Here is a 22495-nt window from a genome sequence, read left to right on the forward strand (position 1 = left end):
TCAACAATGGATCCTGGCTCCTGCCTGCTTGGGGAGCCCTGGTCTGCTCCTGCCTCCGCTGCTGCCTCCCGAGGGGGCCCGAGCCACTGGGATACCCCACTCCCCTGTCGGCCACCCAAAAAGACTCTCTCACTCACCCCTGGCGCCTGTGGGTGGAGGGACCCGCACGGCCACTGGAGATCCCGTCCCTGAAGCCCACTCAGATCTGCTCCCTGCTCAGATCCGCTCCTCTCGGCGCCGAGGCCAATGCAGGGCTGGGCTCCGAGTCCGCAGCGTGAGGACCTTTTGTGAGAGGTTTTCAGGCTCTCTGGAACAGAAATCTCGTCCACTCCATTGTCCTGTGGCTTCCGCTGCTCCAGAATTTGTTGGTAGTTATTTTTTACAGATATTTTATGGGTGGTGGGTTCGGAGCTAGCGTATGTGCGTCTGTCTACTCCACCATCTTGGCTCTGCCCCCTATTCTTCATTCTTGTGCAGGTCACCGTGTCCAGGCATGTAGCTTCTGATGGTATCCTTTTCACCATGTGTCCTGCATAATACTCTCTCCTTGATAATATATGGTTATAGAGAATGAGCTTGTGATTTCATTGCTATAGGGAAGTACTGAATGAGAAAATTCCCTCTACCAAAGAGTCAGTACCTTCTAGAATACTGAGAAGTTAAGTAACTTGCTTAGGGACACACAACCATTTTCTGTCATACAGAATTGAAGTCAGGCATTCCTGACACAAGGCCAGCTTTCTACCATACTGTTCTATCTCCTTTTGATAATGTTGCAATAGCTAACACCAATACCGCTCTTCATGTATATGTTCTCATTTCACCATCAACAACCTGCCCTGTGAGATAGATGCTATATTGTCTTCCCCATTGTGCACAGTAGGAAACTGAGGCTGAGAGAGAAAGAAACTCACAGTATAATGGGGAAACAGTATGCAAATAAATATATACAAACAATGTATATATAGGGTAAATTGAGGATAGTCTGCTAGGCAAGACACCTGAGATTAAGGAGTACTGGAGAAGACTTCTTGCTGAAGGTGGACTTGAACAGAGATTTAAAGGAAGCCAGGGAATCTAGCAGGGAGAGATGAGTTTATCAATTATCCTCCTACTTAATTTTGGATCCAATTCATTGTCCATCCTTAATGTATATAAAAGGGTGTGTGTGTGTGTGTGTGTGTGTGTGTGTGTGTGTGTGTGTGTGTGTGTGTGTGTGTCTGTGTCTCTGAGAAATAGCCTTTTATGCATTTTGTTTTTCAAAGGTACTTTATAAGGTTTATTATTCTAGCAACTCTCCGAATTTTACCTATTTATCTATGTACATGCTGTCTTCGCTGAGCTAAATGCCTTTGGTACATTCTGGCTTAGTTGAATCTTTGCCAAATTTTCTGGAAACCTCTTTTTCTCTCCTATTGCTTCATAATGTTTTATGAGGCAATTGTTGTTGAGTCGTTTCAATCTTGTCTGACTCTTTGTGACCCTAGTGGTTTGCCATTTCTTCTCTAGCTAATTTTCCAAATGAGGGAACTGAGGCAAACAAGGTTAAGTGATTGCCCAGGGGTCACTAGGAAGTGTCTGAAGCCACATTTGAACTCATAACAACGAATCTTCTTAACTCCAAAGACTGACACTCTATCTACTACACCACCTAGCTGTTGAAGATAAACACCTGCATTTCTGGCTTGTTTGTTTTTTTAAATCAATTATGCAAGTACAGGACGCAGGATCCCTGGTGTGAAAATGTATATGAAATAAGATTTAACTGATTTACAGACTTGATTTGAGTCAAAAAGTTATTGTAGTCTTAAGCTAAAGTAAAAAGTATAGGTTCTAGATCAAGAGAGTATTTTGTGCTGATCAGCCCATGTCTGTACTTTTATATTCAATCCTAGGTAAAATATAAATATTTTAAAATGAACATTTTTATTTTCTTAGGTTATTATTGTAGAAGGAGTTGTTTGTACTTTTTTCATCATGTGATTTTTGCTAAACCAGAGTCTATTCAGAGAAGAGCTATCAGCATAGGGAAATATTCAGAAATCAAGGGGTTTTTCTTATTTTCAGATCAATTTTTATTCATCTTTTTTTTGTATTACCTATATTTCACATTCCCTTCTTTTGCCCATAGAACCATCCCTTATATCAAATAATAGAAAAGAAGGAAGAAAGTAGTTCAATAAAACTGGCCAATAGATTGAAAGAGAATATTATATGCATTCCTCATACATAGGTGAGATGAGAAGGTCTTAAATCTCTCCTTTAGGTTCAGGCTTGGTTATTATGATTTCAGAAACATCCATTTTGAACCATTCTGTTATTGTTATTCCCATTTACAGTGTTGTAGTAATTGTCTATAGCTTTCCTGGTTGTTTGCATCAGTTCATGTAAGTCTTCCCATGCTTCTGTTCTATTACCTGCGTGTGACACAGCTTACTTAGCTGTTAACCAATTAATAGACATCTATTTTGTTTCCAATTCTTTGCTACTACAAAAAGTACTGCTATAAATATTAGATATAGTTGAGATCTTTCATTTTCCCATTGTTCTCCTTGGTATATATATATATCCCTAACACTGGAATCCTTGGGTCAAATTGTGATTTAAAAAAAATGCTTTCCAAAATATTTGTGCCAATTCATAGCTTCACTTTGGTGACTTGTCTTTCCACAATATGTCCTATATTGATTGTTCTGTCTTTTGTCATTTTGCTGGGTGTAAGGTGAAAGAAACCTCTGAATATGATTTTCATTTCTTTTATTGTTAGTGACTTAATGCATTCCTTTATGTTGTTAGTAGTTTTCAGTTCTTCTTTTGAGAATTGTTTGTTCATATATTTTGACCACTTCCCTATGGAGAGTAACTTTTAGTCTCAAGTATTTCTTTTGAAAGGTTTCTTTTACTTGTTCTTGGATATCAGAAACTTGGAGATATTTGATACAAATATTTTTTCACTGGAAACATTTAAACCTAGAAACAACTTTGTGAAGAAAGATGACTACCATTTTCAGATATCTGAGCGTGTCTTGAATGAATGAATGAAATAAAAAGCATTTACTAAGCACCATGAAATATGCTAAGCTCTAGAGATACAACTAGGGTATCAATATGGTCCCTTTTCTTCCAGGGTTCGCATTCTGAATAATTGGGAGAGAAAACATTTTAAGGGGAATTCAGCTGTGATTTAGTATACAGATGCAGGGTAGATTGCTAGCTCATCTCTATCCACCAGAAAGTTTTTAGCAATGCTAATGTCATTGCTTAGAAAGTCTTAGCATGCATCCATCGCATGGGTCATTCAGCAATCTCTATGTGTCTGAAAGCCATAGTGGCATGGCAGGGCAATGGTGTTCTATCTTACTGGAAGGATTATAGTTGTTGACTCCTTGCTCATCCAGGGAGTGTAAGCTTGTATAGCTGGAAGAGGGAAGGTAGGGTTAAGGGGGCTCAACCTGCAACTATTGGTACAAGAGAATGGGACTAAGAGTTATAGTGGAGTTGGGGCTCTAACTTCTCTCATAAGGATTGGGGTGGAGAGGTAATCAGTGTTCAGTCATGAGGGGGAATGTGGAAGGGGGCTGGGGCATTGGCAGGAAGGTTGAGGGAAGGGGCTGCCTGTAGCACTTGTTTCACTTGTGAACAAGCTGAGAAAAGGGGAGAAGGACTGTAAGGTTCCTATTTGGCTTAGATATCTTGTGTCCCATTCACCCCTACTTCTTATAATGCCTGGTGTCCTTTAAGGTTCAGATCAAACACTGTTTTCCACATGAAACCTTTACTAATCCTCCACTACCACTATCATCCACACTGCTCCCTGCCCTGGGGTATATTGCCCTTTTTGCTAAAAGTATCTTGTTGTATATTTTCTGTATAAACTCATTTACTTACAAATTGTAGCTCCTTTCCCCCCACCCAGCTGCAGAATGCAAGTTCCTTGAGGAAATTATTTTATTTTTGTGATTTTATCCCTAGTAATTAGCACAATGCTTGGCTTATAGAAGGTGTTCAGTAATATCTGTTGATTGATTGATTGTGGAAGAATAATTAAATTTACTCCATATACGTACTCAGAATAGCATTGGATGGAAGGTAGAACCTGGAAATATCAGTGTCACAGTAACCCAGTGATTTGAAAATCTCAAAGGCAACAGAGAGGTCAAGGAGAATGAGGATTGAGAAAAAGGCTCTTCAATAGATTTGGTAATTAAGAGATCATTGGTAACTTTGGAGAAAGTTCTCTTTCCCTGTATTTGAGGAGAGACTGAATGACTTTGTAAGGATAATTTTAAAGAGAATTCTTTGTTTGTGTGGGCTTGATGTTATCTAAGATCCTTTCTAACTTTGAGACTATGTAAAAAGTTCTTTAAGTTTACCATTTGCTTGTCTTTTAAAGTACTTCCTTTTAGTTTCCCCAAAATTTCAAGCTTCAAAAAGCAAAGTGGTTCCAGTGGCTTGAATTTTCTGTTTCTAAGGCTCAGATGTTAGTTCATTATGAGGGAAAGCTTTTTAATAATTCAAACTGTTTATAAAGAGAATGGCCAGGATAAAGTCAAGTCAACAAACATTTATTAAGTGTCCACTGTGTGCCAGGCACTGTGCTAAGTGCTGAGCATACAAAGAAAGGCCAAAAACAACCCCTGCTCTCAAGGAACTCATAGTCTAGGGGGAGGTAACATGGAAACAGTTATGTACAAACAAACTATATACAGGATAAATTGAAGACAATCTCAGAACAAAGGCACTAAGGTTGAAGAGGACTGAGAAATGTTTCTCAAGACTTGAAGGAGTGAGGAGTGAGAACATTCTAAGCATGAGAAGCAGCTGTTGAGGATACCCAATTGGGAGGTGGAGTGTCTTGTGTGAAGAATAGCTGTAAAGCCAGTGCCAAATTTCTGAGCATTTGGAACAGAGTATGTTATAAAAGGACTAGAAAAGACAGGAAGGGGCTATGTAATGAAAGACTTTTTAAAGGCAAACTGAGGATTTTATATTTGATCTTGAATGACTATTTGTAAGGATAATTTTAAAGAGGATTCTTTTTTGTGTGGACTCAATGATATCTAAAATCCTTTCTAACTTTGAGACCATATAAAAAGTTCTGTAAGTTACTATTTGCTTATCTTTTAAAGTATTTCTTTTTATTTTCCCTAAAATCTCAAGCTTCAAGTCCTTGTTCACTTTATTCATAACTTTTTTTTAATTTTATAGACTGATAATATTCTCTTCCAGCATTCATCTCTCCCATCTAAAGAGTCTCGATCTCTTTAATTGATTCTTAAATAACACAGCTCCCATTAGTTTGATGATTCTGGTTGCCCTTCTCTGAGTCTTCTCTAATTCTGCTATATCTTTACTACTTTGGAGCTACCAGAACTATCCACCATATTCCATGTGCAGCACCAATGAGATTACGAGGATACTTTATTCTTCTATTTTTGTAATTATTTAATAGAAGTAGTGTTTAACTTTCAGGAAAGTTTACTGTGGAAGAGCTAAAGGTGTTAATGGTCAACAATGAATTTGGATTACCTATGAGTTTCTTTTAACTTTAAATGTGATCCTTTTCCCCCATATTAGAGATAACTGAAAGTTGGTTTTGTGGTTGATATGTTTAATAGAAACATCTCATAAAAGCTAGTATGTTTAGTCACTTGACCTTTAGTTGATAACAAAGCTTTTCTGAAGATTAGATTTACATGTTTTACCCTAAAATTTGGGTATCACCCATATCCATATCCCATAGCTCAGGCAAACCTACTTTATTGAAAAACAGCAGGGTGCTAGGAGGGAGAGACAAGAGGCAGCATGTGCTTTCAGGAAAGTTAAGCCACTGCCACCACCATCACCACCACCACCACCACCTGGAACATCATCTCTCATCAGAACTTGATGGAGATAGCACACAACTGTAAATCCAAGAAACTATTGAATAGCGTTGCTTCCAGCCAAGTCCTACAATCTTCATGCTGGGAAGCAATCATTGTGGATTTACAACCCGGTAACTACTCCTGCAGGTGCTTCAGCAACGGCTACTGAAGACCCAGAAGTTCTTGCCTCTGTAGTTAGTCCTTGCTATGGGCAGAGGTCCACCATCAGAAATTGACATGATTTTACCAACAGAAATGACTCAAAAGAAGAGATGTTAACCATTTGCTTTGCTGCTAAGGCCCTTAAGGACCATGAAAACTTTTCATCTAACTTGCTTCTGAAACCTTCCTTATGTGTTATTTCCCCCATTAGAATTCAAATTCCTGGAGGTCTGAGGTTTTCCTTTTCTAATTATATCCCTCAGCACTTAACTACAGTGTTTTGCATTAATAAATGCTTTTTTAATTCATTCGTAAGACTTCTATTTTTACTCAAGGAAATACATTAAAAAGGAACATCTTTCCTTCTCTTTTCCCCTCTTTTCCTCTTTCTTGCTTTGGGTTGTTTTCTAAGGTATGTTTTGTTTTGTTTTTTACATTTAAAGCTTACATAACTGAGTAAGAATATTCTATGTTTTTTTTAATGTATTATTTAACATATTTGTTCATAAGAACTGGCAATCTAAGTTACTTTGCTACTTAGATCACTTTTCTAAAATGATGTTAAATGTTAACTATGTAAAATTTGCTTGTAACTGGTATACCTCTAGTTCTATTTAGTAAATCACAAAACAGAAATGGAGAAGTAATCTCTTTCATCAGTTTGTTTTCATGTCATTTTTTTCCACCATGATGTCTTTTCTTTGTGTTGGTGTTCCAGAATATAAGATATTGTGATGTGTAGACATGTCTTACACAGCTTTATTTTTGAGGGGAGGTGGACCAAAAGGAATAGAAAATGTTGACTTAGCTTTCTGTAGGTGTGTGAGCCACTATCTATATTATTCTCCAGTTTTTTAGACCACTTGCCAATACTATAGGATGTTATAGCTACAATATTGATGTTTAAGTTTAACTACTGAAGAAGAGTCTCATACTTTCACTTAGCCAAAAAATATATATAGCCTGAGCCCTATACTTTGTTCTAGGTATACTCAGTCTCATAGTAGAGTATATGTATTCTATGCATTAGAGAATTTTATGAATGACTTGTAATAGTGCTTCAGTATTGCTTTTGTACATATTCTATTACTTACAATTTAATAGGTGACAGTAATGTACTGGTCACTTTGTTACATCTGAGTGGATGTTCAAATTTTTATGTGGTACATGAATAATTTTACAAAGTACATGTTGGGGTCTTGAAGGTAAGGACCCCCTCAGGAGCAGTGAGTAAGAGTCAGAAAAATTTTGCTGTCATTTCTTTACCATGTGGTCTCCAGACAGGTTGAAGAATATCTCTGAATTTATTTGGGAAAGTGATAATGATTTTAAAACAAAATATGATGTTAAACTCCAGTTCTGAATTGTGGTTGAATTTTGTTTCTGCAGTTACTTTGAGGAGATGTACAGAAGAAATCTATTAAAACATTATTTGTGGTCTGATTCAGTGGAGCTCTTTTATTTTTTAAAGTATGGTATTTTTCCATTAACTAATTGGACTTCATTTTGCTTTTGGCTTTCTACCATGTTTTAACTGGTTCTCTTTGGGGGGTAAATATCATTGCAGCTTCCTATGGCTTGGAGCAAATCTAGCTTAATTTTTAAAGTAAGCTTCAGATGTTTTGATATACCTTGAGCTTGCCACCAAGTGAATATTTTAATTATTCTTGAGATGATTACTTAATAGTGTATTACATGAATAATAATAATAATGGAGTAAGATCATAGATTTAGAGCTAGAAGGAACCTTAGATCATCTTGTCCAACCTTTTCATTTTATAGATGAGGACACGATTAGTGAGGGGGACACATAATAAATAGCACATCCAAAATCTGAATTTAGCTTTCCTGACTCCAAGTCTAGTGGTCTTAGAGAATGTATTGTTATATTAGGAATATCTCCTTAATCTTGAAACTTATTCTTTTGGAAAATTACAGTTGTGACAAGAACAGTTAAATGTAGATATAGTACCCAAGAAGACTTGATTAAAATGTCTGAGTTTTATAATCATTTGGAAGTGGAAGGTAAAGGCATACTATGTAGAAGATAACTTTGAGTTGTATAACACTTCTATGGGGACTCTTTTCGTGGTCTATTAAAGTAAACCTCTATCATTTATGAAGAGAAAAATAAGATTGCAGGGATAAAAGAATTTAAAGAAAAAAAGACTTCGTATGATTCACTGCAACAGATTGAGGCTAGAGCCGTGTTCTAGAACCAGTTAAATTCCTCTATCATTTTGTTTGGTTGAGAGATTGTTATTTTCTAAGGAGTTTTTTTTTCTTTTTAAGTTTAAAGCTTACATAACTGAGTGAGAATGTTGTATGTTTCTATCTTGAAAAACACATTACTTAACACATTTGATCATAACTGTCGATCTAAATTACTTGCTACGTAGATCACTATTCTAAATTGTTGACTATGTAAAATTTACTTGTTACTGACACACCTCTTGCTCTATTTAGGAAATCACAAAACAGAAATGGAAAAGTAATCTGTTATCAATTTGGTTTAAATACTCATTTCTTGAAGCTAGGTAATTTTTTTCCCCTCTATGATCTTCTTCTTTTTGTTGGTGTTCTAGAATATAAAATATCATGATGTGTAGTAAGTACAGAAATACCTGGAACTAAGGGTTTGAAATTTTTCTTCAGTTGATTGAGAGGCTGCATGACATAGTGGTTACAAAACTGACTGGAATTAATAAAGACCTAAGTTTGAGTTCTGCCTTCTGTTACATAGTAGCTGTATGACCCTCAAAAAGTTATTTAACCTTTCAGCCCCTGGATACTCTAAGTTGTAGAGAAGGTTGAACCAAAGGAGTTCCTTCACTTTGAAGTTCTCTTACTTTGAAAAGATAAGCGCAATCCAGATCTCTGTCTCAATGTATTATTCAGAATGATGCATAAATAGTACAATTTCTGGATTTTAAATCTAATTTCCAGAGGTGATTTTTTTTTAGGTTCTGTTTAGGATTATGATTATTTTAGACAATTAAAACTTTATATTTAACATATCTTGATGCGTCATATTTACAAATTTAAAAATCATTTACAGTTCAGTAATTTTGTATCCAAATTGCTCAAAGGGGAAAAAAATCCCTACTTTACACCTAGTAAGTTGTTGGTTTTTTTTTAACCCTGTTTAGGAGTTTAAAGTGACAAGTGATATTTTATCAGTGGAAAAATAAAGCTAGTGATTGCCAGTATTAATGACTAATCTTCTTTTCTCCTCGACTCCTCTCCCCTCTCCCAAAGCCAGGACTATTGCATTTTCCATTTGCTGAATTACAATAACTGTTCTCCAGGCCATCTTCTACCTCCCCACCCAAAGCCCTATCTCAGTATTTGATGTCAGTGATGAATTTTTAAGGTGCTTGATAATTGGAGAATATGAGTTTGACATTTGAGTTCAGAAATTTCAGGGAAGCATTTAGGAAATGGTTGTTTATATAATCCATCTCTACATTAAGTGCTTTAGAATTTGCTTTTTCGTAGTTATCTATGCAAAAAGCATGATTTGACTAAAAAATATCTTGGCATTTGCCCTTCTTACCCTACTTGTTGCTTTGTTTGCTTTCCTATATTATTTCCCTGTTTCCTTAAAGAAACATCAACTTTGAAAATAGTGTAGAACTTAGTGTAGAACTTCCGAGACAAATTGGTTCTCATTTTCAGATCATCAAGTGTCATATGAAGACATGAGTGTCAGTTGTTGCTGGGACCTGTTTTTGACTCTGCTGAACCTTTGCTGGTTGTGGTTTGTCTGGCCATCACATGATTTCTCTGAAAATTCCCCCTCCCCTCCATTTCCAGTAAACTGTTTGAACAGGAGTGAGTCAGAGTGAAACCAGCTTCCCTGTAACCACAGGGCTTGTTCAAGAATTTGTCAACGTGGACTCTAGAGGGTTTGTATTAAACTTGGCTGTAACTGCTTTGGTTCCATAGAACAACTTCCTGCCATTGGGAACAGATCACTTACTTGTTTGCAAAGAGTTAAACTGATGAACTTCGGTAGTGAGCATTGGTGACACATGTTAAACACATCTTTCTAGCATCACTCTAAGGCGTTGTCCAAGGGCGATAGCTTTACCAGGATTTCTCTTTTCAGAAACAAAGGACTCGATCCCCTTTTGGCCACCACACCCAGTCACAGGCAGACATGCTGTCTTCTTTTTCACTGCACAGTAAGACATCACACAATCCAGACTAAGTAATCTGTAGCAGTAGTACGTAAATATTCTTGTAAAACATACTGTGATTATAGATTGTACCACACATTATAGTTTTGGATCCCCAGAAGTTTCAATGTAGTCATAGTTTGTGAACTGGGGTTCTATCAGCTCTGCACAGACTGCTTATATGACTTCCCTTTTCTAGGCCTCCTTTTCTTCCTTTAGTAAAAATAAAGGGTTTAGACTAGAGCAGCTCTTCAAACTCTTCCTGCTCAACAAGTCTATGATTCTTTTGGGGATAGAAGTATGAATACCATTAAGAAACAGGACATTTCAGCTCTATATAGTATAAATCTAGTTCAGTAGTTTGAAAAACTGCCCATTGTATAGTACCTTATTTCTGAGACTACTCCCGGTTTATTCTGTCTATATCTTATTTGTACATAATTGTGAATGCATGTTGTCTCCCCATTGGACTTGTGAGTTCCTAAAGAGCAGGGCCTTTTTTTAAGCTCTGTATTGCCAGCATGACACCCAGTACCTAACACGTAGCAGACATTTAATAAATTATGTTGACTGACTAGACACAGGGATATTGTTTATGGTGGAAGCCTTAGGTGTTCCCAATCCAAAGGAAGCTTTTATTCTATTTGGGAGGGAAATGGAAGAAGCATTTATTAAATGCCTACTATGTGCCAGGCACAGTGCTAAGCACTTTAAAAATATTAGCTCATTTAAGTACAGCTATTTTGTTTCTTGGGTCATCAGTCATTTTCCTTTTCTAGTCATTCTATTTCTTTGCTATTAACTGTGCTGGACAAAGAAAGACTTGGTATTTCATTCAGCCCACTAAATGGGTGGTCATCAGGAGACTTGTCTGTACATCATACATTCCTGAAGTCTGATGCATCCAATTGTTTCTGCATGCACATTTCCATTTTTAACCCTGTTATCTTGGGCCAGCATGTGGCAACCTAAAAACAAGATCTAGTGGAATTTAAACTGCATACAGTTATATTTTAAAACTTCCTGGTTTTGAATGATACATTTAGGTAGCAGGAGTGATGAGAGGATGAGAGTAAGTTGTCACTGTGGAAATGAAATAGTTCTTTTCCATGGGAAAGAGCATGCCAAAGACAGATGGAGTTAATAAATAAGATGTTTTAATCAATATATGCATATTGACTTTATGGATGGCTAAATTCAAAGAGCATTTATGTGTTATGTGAAAGAAATTTAAAATTAGAAATTAAATTATGCTTTATAAAAGACAATAAAGGGTTAATACACCCAAAATATGAACAAAGACATTGTGAGTAATAAATATTTAAAGTTTTTCTTGCTAGATTGCTTTTAGACGTTGGCAACTGAATCTAAGAGTTTTATGCTTGCTTTGTTCTTATTCATTTCCACACCTGTTTACAGATATGGAAAAAAATAAGCATTGGGTTGTATCAGGTTACCTTTGTTAAACTAATTTAAAGAAGTTTTTCAGGTTTGTGTTTCAAGTACCTTTTGTAAAATGAATTTAGAGAGGCCTCCTTTACTAAAACTTGGACACGCAATTCATGTACCTCCTGTATGTTCTCCTTCTTGAGTATGCAAATGAATAATACTCTAAATACTGACTCACTGTTAGAATGCTCCAGCACTTCCAAATTGCAGTAATGTTCAGCAGAAGCATAGTTAATGAAAAAAATACTGTTCATGCCTAATTACATAAGGTGTTTTTGAACAACACTGACAGACATGCAGTTAAACACTAAAGGCACAATTTAATCAAGACCTAATTTTTTTATCATTCAGAATGGTTGCTCCATTCTATCCTGAAGTTTCTCAAATTTCTGGCAAGAAAATCTTAAATAATTTTTAAGGGCTTTTTAACTTTTGGTGGAGAAGTAAACTTGACAGTGGAAAACAATAATGCTCATGCTGTGTTGTACTTATAACCCATTTATCCAGCCAGACATTCCATATTACAGGCCCTAAGACTTGATGTGGTTGTCTATGCCATTTCAGTCTCAGAGATTAGGTACCCCAACTGTTCTAATTTCTTTTAATTACTCTTCATTTTCTTGATCACATTAATAATGCCTTTCTCTGCATCTTTGCCTGTTCTGTTATATCTTTGGTGAACTGCAGTGACCAGAATACAGAATTTTCCAGATGCAGATAAAACTGATTTTGGTTAAAGGTCAGATTTTTAAAAATATGTTTCAGTACCTTTCTGGGTAATAACTATTGTTTTGACTTCTCTAGAACATGGAACTCATGTTTCAGGAAACCATCCTATGGTCCTTGTTTTAGGTCTTAATTGGTTCCTTGTAACCATTATCCTATGAGTATAGCTTGGATTGTTTTCCCCTAAGAATTTCAGCACTTTTCTATTCACCGTGGTAGTTTCCTAAAAGTTAATAATGTATGTAGAAATTTCAATGTGTATAAAGTTGATCCTAACAGTGATCCCTGGGAAATCCCAAAATTTATACTTATTCACTTAAAAAAGTTTCCATTTATCCCACTTTTCCATTAGCTTTCTCTAATAGAGTTTCCTATCCTTGACAAAACAGTTGACCAAATCCCATAATGACTCAATTTTAGTAACCTTTGATATTTCTTTCAAATTCATCACCATTCTTCTAACTTGTTCTTTCCCACAAACTGTAACTATTGTAAATTGTGTTTTATGGACCTGCAGATTCAATCACTTGCATTTCAGGTTAAAAAAAAGTAAGAAAACCAGAGGAATCTAGTAATCTGTTAATTGTGACAACCAGATCCTCAGTGAGTAGAGGATTTTTTTTTAAAAAGCCACAAAGTATGATTTAAAAAACTAGACCTCCTAAAGTATGGGAAATTGTCCTTCTGTTAAGCCATTAGGAATCATATGGAAAATCTTTTGCTTTCTCCAGAAATAAAAAAGAAAATGCATTTATTATTTTACATGCCTTTTTAAATGTCAATTCTGATTAAATCTTATCTTGTATACTGATATTTTTCTTTTCTAAAGTGTCAGGTAGTCATTACTGATATCTCTGGGCAAGAGAGAGAACTCTATTTTGATGCCCATTGGAAACTAGAGGGACATTGATATTTTATGTACGAGTTTTTGACCACAGCCTCTGTACAAATGCAATGAAAAGCTACTATCTATTGGAAACCTTATATTGTCATAAAATAACAGCCACAGATAAAAAGAAAAACATAAGCAGCCACCAAATTTAATGATGATAATTTTGCATTAAAGACTCAAAAATCTGGAGTTGGAGTGGACCTAAGAGGCCATATAGTTCCATCCTTTTACTCTGTTTATCGTGTAATCCCTTCATTTTACATTCAGCCTGAGGGTACAGTGTCCAAAGTCATGTAGGTAAACATCGAAGAGGTATTATTGGAACCCAGGTGCTCTACCTTTAGAGCTTTTTTTCTCTTTTTTGTGTGACCCTGGTGACACAATAGGTACTGAGTGATAGGCCTAAAATTAGGGATACCTTTGTTCCAATGTGGCTTCAGATGTTTGTTAACTGTGTGACCCTGGGCAAGTCATATCACCTGTGTTTTCCTGCTCCTCAGTGGTGCAGTTTGAATAGCAGCAACTCATAGAGTTGTGAAGATCAAATGACTTAATATTGGCAAAGTGCTTAGCACAGTACTGGCTCTTAGTAGGTGCCATGTAAGTGTTTATTGCTTTCCTTCCTTCCCTTTCCTGCTCAGAAGCAGATCTCTTTCCCTATTTATTTGAGATATGAAGCCTTTATCAGAGAAACTTGCACCAGTTTCCTGCTTTCCTTCTAGTATTGGTTGCATTGGTTATATTTGAGAATTTCATGTAATCAGAATTAACCACTTTACTCCCATGTTCCTCTTTATCTCTTGTTGGATCATAAACTCTTCCCTTATCCAGAGATCAGACTCTCCTAATCCTAACCAGACTCTCCTCTCTTTCATGCTCTCCTAATTTAAAAGCAAACATTTTATTTCCAGACTATCTAAAAGATACATACCTGGTTTATTAGACATAATATTTGGCACTTAAGGTTTTTGTAAGTAGCTTTATTCAAATTGCGTTTAAGAATTTCCTTATTTTCTTAGTGTCAGGGTTAGCTACCTAAGAACCAGTAGCTAGGGAAAGGAAGAAAACTCCTTTATAAGATGTAGTAAAGGATGCAATAAACTTAAGTGATGCCCCTGGGGAAAGGATTTAATAAGTATTTGATATTTAATGCTTCTCCTACTTTAACTCCTTCCTTGATTTAAATTTTTTCCTCTCATAAATTTTGTGAAATGAAACATTTTTAATATTTAGAAACTCAAGGTTCTTCACTTGGGCTCCTCTGCCAGAGGTGAGCTCATTATGAACACTGATTGAAAACTCATCTAATCAGATGTATTAGTGCTGTGGATATCACATTGTTGTCTGTTGTGATTTGAAAACTAGTGTAAGCAATTTTGTCCCATTGCTTCCAGGTAAAAATTCTCATTTCTGAGGAGAGTTCTGATGTTTTTTGCGCTGAAATCCTATTTTGGAACAAAAGAAGTTGTTAAATTTTCCCTTCTGAGAAGTCATTTCTTCTTGTCTCCTTGTTAAGGGGAAGGGATGCTGAAAATCACCTGAGACTGATGGGATGAGCATCTTGTTATAAAAACATAAAGCTTTTCTTTTCAGCAGAATTTATTGAATCTGAATTGATTGCTGTGGGAGACTAAAATCAAATTATATCAAGTTGTCAATTGTCCTGCATAACACTCCACTAAGTAACTCTCAGGAGGAAAGTTAAAGTTCTCATATTTTCCTGTAAAATCCAAACTATCTTCCATGTATGAGAAATATCACTGTCCATAAATGACATGGAAACAGTATTGGAAGTTAATTTGGTGATCTAAATGCATCAATCTATCTGGAAATCCCTCTGTTCCTGTATGCTACCCAAAGGGAGTCACAACCACAGTGTTGTGGCAGAGCAGTGAAGTGTATTTTGTTATTCTGAATCATTTTTTGAAAAGTAAGAGAGACTATTTCAGGGACTTATCTTACATAGTTCTTTGTGGGGATATTTGACAGCAATGCCATATGACCTTTCTGAGTCAGAAAAACCATCGGAGTTTTGGTTTTAGGCTTATTATTACAACATATTATAAACTACATTAAATTCAGTTGATAGTATAGGAGTTGCTTGCTACTTTAGAGAGCAAGTCTTTTTATTTGTGTCTCAATTTCAGTTGCTTGGATGTTTGTGAGCAATTATTTTATCCTACAGATGTGTTGCTAACCATTTATTTCTGAAATGTAGTAATATTAAAATTATTCACTATTATTTTATATCATTATGATAGTAACTAAAGTTACTGTTAAAGTAATATGAAAGTTACTCCTTTTTAAAGCAGTTGAAAATTTGTGCTCTGGCATATTAATATGTAGGAGCCAAAGTACTCTCATTCAATAATATGAAAACTAATGGCATTTAAAACAGTCTCTATATCTTTCCATAGTTTGATGAATAGTTCAGTTCCTAATTGTTTTCATTTGACATGTGCTCACTTTATATTCTACAACCTATAGGTAGCAGTTTGAGCTTTTTTTTTTTTTTTACTACTTTGTTGTCATAGGCATTTTATTCTACCAAGTTAATAATCTCACAATGATCTCTGAAATTCTAGAACTTGTTGCCTAACCACAAACGGTCTTTATCCTATAAGTGTGTTTGGGTCCATTGTGTTATAATAATAATTTTCAAAAACCAGAAGAAATGAGAAGTCCTTGTTTGGCTCTTTTTAAAAGAGAGCTTCAGGTATTTAAAGAGAACCTTCTCCCATTTGCAGACTAAACTCTAAACAGTCTCTTTGTAATAACTTTAAATGATGTTGGTGCATTTAAGAAGTTAGTTCTCAGAGGAAAAAATGCATATTTAAAAGTGATTGTGAAAGAAAAAAATAAATTTAAAAAATGATTGTGAATTAAAACTTTCATTTTACTATGAAAGTGAATCTTATAACCTTAATAGGAAAAAATGAAGGCTAAGAATTTTTAAATATGCCTTCTAAAGAGAGGGACCTCAATATTATAGATTGTTTTATCACAGGTGTTTACAAAGAACAATTATGTGAACAGTTCTGTAGTGTGTGTAAGTTTCATTGTATAGTATGCTTTTGTTGTTGAGATGCTTATATTATTATCATAGTTTGTTACAAATTGATATCTTAAAACATTTTTCCAACTCTAAGTTAACCTACAGATTTAATTAGTTGCTATTGTAAATTTTCATTCTGCATTTAGAATTTGCCACATAGAACAACTTTGAATTAGGATTAAACAGTTAGGAAACAGTCAGACATTTTGAATAGTATTTTTGTCATGGCATGAACAAAATGACTGTATATTTTTTAAAACCAGTAATTTTGCCTAGCATTGATTCAGTTTGTCTTTGTCATTTGCCATTGCTATTAATTGAAATTGTTGATTATTTTGCCCAGAAAAAGACCCAGCACCTGTTCTCAGAACAGTGCTAAATCAGCAATAGAAGAACCATTGTGTGATGGAGAAAGGCTGGTAACTCCCCCAAATCTTAGCCGTTATCAGCATTCTCTCTCCAAAGTTAAAATGTTTTAAGAGAGCCCTGACTCAGAAAATCTGTGCATATGATTGACCAGAAATCATTTGAACAAGATCAGGGCTTTCTTAATGCTTTCAAAGCATTTTCAGTGTTCAGTCACACTTGTAAGAATGCAAGAGCTTACCATGAATATTTGTGATAGGGTAAATGTATTCTTACATACAATTCAAATGATATACTTAGACATGGAGAAATTATGCTTTGCAAGAATAGTTTTATACATAGGTGGCATAATAAATCTTACTTCTTCTATCACCCATGAATATGTTAAATAATTTGACTGGTGGGAGAATAGTTTGGATGAAATGACTATAATGTATATATCCTTAGTATAAAAACATTCTTCATCTTTTGGGGGAATAGAAAAGCTACCCTGGTAACCACAGCATTGCATGTATTTATAAAGTGTTTTCCTCTGCAGTAGTCTTATGATATAGGTAATCTGATTACTGTTATTTGTTTTGTGGATGAAGTCCTCGCTTCCAGAAGTTAGGTTGTTAAGTGAAAGAGTGGGATTGAAGGCAAGGTCTCAGTTTTCCCATCCATAACAATAAAGAGGCTGAACTTGATGACTAAGGCTTTCACCTCCTAATTCACATGACCTATTATTCCCAGTCCAGTGCTTTTTCCACCATACTGCAAAGTCTTAATGTTTTGTAGAGTCAATGGCATGAATTTTAAAATATAGGGATTAAAAAAAAAAAATGAAGTTCCACGAAGACCTCTTGTAAATAGTCAAGAAAATGCATTGGTGGTATATAACAGGATCCAAATTGACTTTGTAGAAAGTTATTTTCTAGAAATGGTTCAATTAAAAAGATTTTCCCAAAGTTTGCCTACTTTTTGTAGAATTTCAATGCTGATTAAATCTTAATTGGAAAACTTTTTTCCTTTCAATGAAACACGCTGTCACTAGCCTCATAATTTTAATGCTCATTTTTATTTATTTGACTATAAATATAATTCTTAGGGAAAACACATGTGAAGCGATAGTATGAAGTAATATTCCCAATCTTCAGACCTTACTTGTCTGGTTTTTGTCATCAGTCCTTCAAATCTGATGATTAATCCCAAGCAATAAGCATTTACAGTAATTTCTCTTAGTCTATATCCTTGTAGTCACTGGAAGTATGTTCCTGGAATCCCCCACCCTTAAAATCTGAAGTATGGTGACATGGAGGGAAAAGTTTAGGAAAAATGAATCATAGTCAAATAAGGAGATAAGAAGAAAGGCTAGAATCATAATGTTGGGGGTGGAAGGGGAGATAATTTGTTTACCTGTAAGTAACTAGATTTTAACTTCTATGAAAAAATCTAGAGGGAATATGAATTGCTAGCTGTAAAAGAATGCATCCCTAAATATAGTCTTTGTTAATATTACTTTCCTCTGAGGCACTTTAATTGTGAAATAGGTAAAAATTGTGAAACTGGTTTATGCATCCTGAGAAATGAAACTATTTTAGCAACTTTAAAAAAAAATTTGCCCAGATTTTTGAAGAATTGGGGAATACAAATTGAGGAAGTAATCAATTTGATTTTGCTATACTGTTCACTTAGTATACTAAAACTATGCATAAGGCTAACTCATTCCAGCTAAATGTTTTTGTTACTATTATTTTAAATAATTAATGTTATTATAATATGGTAAATGCTGTTTAACATAAATAATACTATTATCCTTTATTCCTTAGCTTGAAAAGCATATATACTTAAAATAGTTCTTTTTGATCTTTAGAGAAACTAATGAGAGTAATAAGATTATATTCATGAATAGGAAATACTTCTCTGAAAATTAGCACTGTTAGAAATGTAATATAGAGGCTGGCAGATTTTGAAGAAAGTAAAGAGTTTTGAAGTAATTTTATGAAGAATAGTTTAGACCTTATTTGTCTGCAAACAAAAATAAAACACTTACTGTATTTAGGCACTAAGAGAAAAATGTGTTCAGTAAAAGTATTTGAAGTTAAACATTTTAAATTATTTCATCAAACTAAATACACTTTTAGAAATGAAATTGGTTTTTGAGTTGTGTGAATTAATGGTGTATTCATCTAGAACACACTTGTGTCAGAAGGTTACTGAAATAAGTTTGAATGAAAAAGAATAAAAATTTGCTTGTTACATTTATGAGTGTAAGGGGTTTTTTTGCTGTATTAACATATTTTGGTGTTGGCACAAATAATGCTGCACTAAAAGCCCTTGACCATAAAGTACCTATTGCTCACTTTTTAATGAAAATTATACAGGTTTTATAATATTACATAAATATGTTCTTCCATTGTTTAGTATGCAAATACAACTTTAAATTTTGAGAGCATTATGAAAGGTCTAGCAAAAAGTTATGGGAACTGAAAGTTTCAGTTAGTATATGTTAAATACTTAACAAAATTTATGAAATCCCTTAGCAAGGCCTCCTCCTTTTAGCCCCTTTTAAAAGTAAAAGACTCAATTAAAAAGTCACTTAATTTTCTTTAGAAGAAATGACAACTTTAAAAAAAAGAGGCAAAATATTTCTACCTAATTTGTCTTGGAGCCCTAGTTTAATTTTTTCCTTTCAATCAAAAATTTTTTTTCTTTAAAAATGTTTTGTTTTTAGCCTTTTATTTTCAGATATCCTTCTTCCTTCTCTTCCAAAAGAGCCACCTCCCTCATAACAAAAATGAATAGAAAAAAAGACATTGAGCAAAACTAACCAGTACATCAACCATGCCTGACTTTATGTGCAAATTTCCACCATAGTTCCCCCACTTTACAAAGAAGGGAAGGAGATTAATCAAAAAATTTTATGGCATTATAATCATAACCAAGGATGTATCTAAAGGGACAAGGACTCTATTTTCCTTTGTGATCCTTTTATTTCTGCTAAGTCAAAAGAGAATTACATGCCAAAGAAGCCCCCTTACCACTTAGTTTTCTTAATAGTGTTTGCCTTATTAAAGAATTTTCCTTCTTGTATTTATTCTTTGTAATAATCCCTGAAAAAAGTATTTGTGGGATTAAAGGTGTTTAATCTTGTTGGTATCTGGATGCCTGATTATTATGTACTAGTTAAGGGGTATAGTCATCTCTTGTTGTATAATTTAAATAAATGTGGTTATTCGTGAAAAAAATACCATCAGTTCAAAGTGCTAATAACACCCCTCCCTATTCCTCACAAGGAAAGAATACTGAATGATTGATCCTTGCTTTTATTTATGAATCCTTGGGGGTGGGGGAGAGGAAGGATCACTTTTACTTTTTTTCTCTCTCTTTTATTGATACATTTTATATATATTGAGAAATATTTAAATGCTGTAATAAAAGAGAAAGTATTTCCAAATGTACCTCAATGAAAAGTCGTAAATAGAAACTGTGTTTTGTAAAGTGGGAATTCTATGATAAAGCCTTTTCTGCTGCTGAAATCAGTTGTCATCACTGGAGCATCTATTATAAATTACTTTCAAGGGATATAAATATTTTAGTTTTTGAGTTAATGATTAAAATTTAGTAGTTGTATTTTCTAATTTGCTTGTAGCTGCTCTTTGGTAACCTAAAAATATTCCTAATTGAAATATTATCTCTTTTTTTTGTTAATAATTGAAATCAGAATAAATAGCAACTATTGTAGGAAATTCTGGTATAGATTGACAAGCATAAAAATATAACTTTTTAAAGAGTATGGTAAGAGAAAACTTTTTATTTGTAGAAGTACTTTTGAAAATATTTTTAAGATATTAAGGTGCTCACCTGAAACTTTTTAATAAACAATTTTTACCTTGAGCCAGGAAGTGTCAGAGGAAAATACCTTTGCCCCCCTAGTAATTCAGCATTGTTTACTTCAAAAAAGGACATCTTTATTCTAGTAGAAAAGGTTGCTTCCTCTCTGAGAAGTAAATCACAAAGGGCAAAATTACACTGAAGAATTAAGCTAATATTAACTTTTAGAAGCTATAATTCAGGACCTGAAAATGTTTATTCTTAATTGAGTGGCAGTTCCAGACAATAGTTTGAATTCCCTTTTATTTTCTGACTACCATCAAAAGAGCAGAAGAAGGAATAGGTTGGTTTTTTTGTTTTGTTTTGTTTTTTCTTTTACAAATAAATGCTGTTATAATTTACTGATTTTTTTTAAGCAGGAATAACTGTTCTCTAATTAAATTTTGATATAATGTAAACTTTATAGGTATATGTGGTGGCTTTTGTTTCCTTCTTTGACTTGGCAAATTTTTCACATTTTTGAACACCCTGTCTTACCTAAATATTGCATTTGTTGTTTTATTCAAAACATTCCTGGAAATAATATGCTATTAAATATATCTTTTAAAAAAAAGTCTTTTATTCTTGTAAACACAAATTCTACTGTGGAAATAGCCTTTGTCACCCTGTCTATAAGCCATAGAACCTATGGGTATAAAGTTTACATTTTATTCATTAGTATTTTTGTGTTTGTCTTCCTTGCTGTGAAATTTTTAAAATTTCATATTCACATCCCAGAGAATCACTGAGTCTCTGCTGTCCTCTTTTGCCTTTAACATTTTATGTAAGTACAGTATATTGGTATTCTCTGCATAGACACTTTTCCTTGTGGACCTTCTCTGTCCTTTATCAGATTCTAGCTTGAAAATTTCAAAGTAAGTTCTTCTGAGCATTGTTCATGAAGGATGGGATTCAGACATCCTGCTTCTTGTGGTTTGGGATTAAATTAGCTGTCTGCCTTCCATGGTCAGACCATTTGAAATATGCAGATCGTTGGGTCCTCGTAAGATTGGAGTCTTTGTTAAGTTTTTGGGCCACTAAGGGGAAAGGATTCTTTAAACATTTGTAAGTGTAATAACACAATAAAATTGTTCATGTATTAACCAGTCATTTCTTTTCTTCATATTGCCTATTCTTTCTAAAGTGGGGTTTTAATGGTCTCTTAACATGGATCAGAATAATTAGAATTGTATGATGTTTTATAGTTAAATTAACAGAAACCTGGAAACATCCACTTGGTAAGTGTTTTGAGATTTTGATGTGATATCTTTATTTATATCTCTGCTGCCTGTCAGCAGAAGTGACTTTATTGGATATCCTAGAGGAATCTATAATTTTGAAACTAGTTAGGAGAAATGTTAATAAACAGAAAACTCTGACAAGTTGTATTTCCAAAAGAATAAAATTCATCCTCAACTTGATGTTTATTTTAAAGCCTAGTCAAGATGGAGTTCCTATATAAAATGTGGTCAGTGGTTCAGTATAAAATATTGACATTGTATGGAGTCCATTTCCATTCTTTAAACTGTGCCCTGAAGTCCTTTTGTCAATCTTGAATTTTAAAGGTTTCCATTGTCCAAATAAACACTTTGCTTAGCTTCAGAGTTCAAAGCCAGTATTTCCTGACATGGTATATACCAGTGTTATGAGATGATATAGCATACTAGACAAAGAATATTTTCTCACATTACCCACTAATATTAAAAAAAATTTTTTCTAGGACTTTGCATCTCGGGCTAAGTTAGCAGTTCAAAACATGGTACAGAAGGTTGGATTTTTTGGAATTTTGGCCTGTGCATCAGTAAGTGGATTTTATTAAGAAAGAGAAATGTCAGTAAATGGGAGTTTGTGTTTGGATTTTACTTACCTTTAAAGATATACTACAGAACGAACAGAAATAACTACTCTTTATGCCTCCAATTCTGCCTTAGTTAAAAGTTCATCT

General features: G+C 34.4%; 1 protein-coding gene across 9 annotated transcripts in view; it reads left to right on the plus strand.

Annotated features, from left to right (window-relative positions):
- Positions 1–22495, plus strand: part of VMP1 (vacuole membrane protein 1) — a 131821-nt gene that overhangs the window by 69655 nt on the left and 39671 nt on the right. For 6 of the 9 annotated variants that reach the window (XM_072646897.1, XM_072646899.1, XM_072646896.1 and 3 more), the window contains one exon: positions 22271–22351. The exons of the other annotated variants lie outside the window; for them this stretch is intronic. In XM_072646897.1, the coding sequence (XP_072502998.1) occupies positions 22271–22351 (81 nt within the window). The remainder of the gene's footprint in view (positions 1–22270; positions 22352–22495) is intronic. 9 annotated transcript variants of the gene reach the window in all.

This window comes from Notamacropus eugenii, chromosome 2 (genome assembly GCF_028372415.1).
Source record: "Notamacropus eugenii isolate mMacEug1 chromosome 2, mMacEug1.pri_v2, whole genome shotgun sequence".
Lineage (NCBI taxonomy): Eukaryota > Metazoa > Chordata > Mammalia > Diprotodontia > Macropodidae > Notamacropus > Notamacropus eugenii.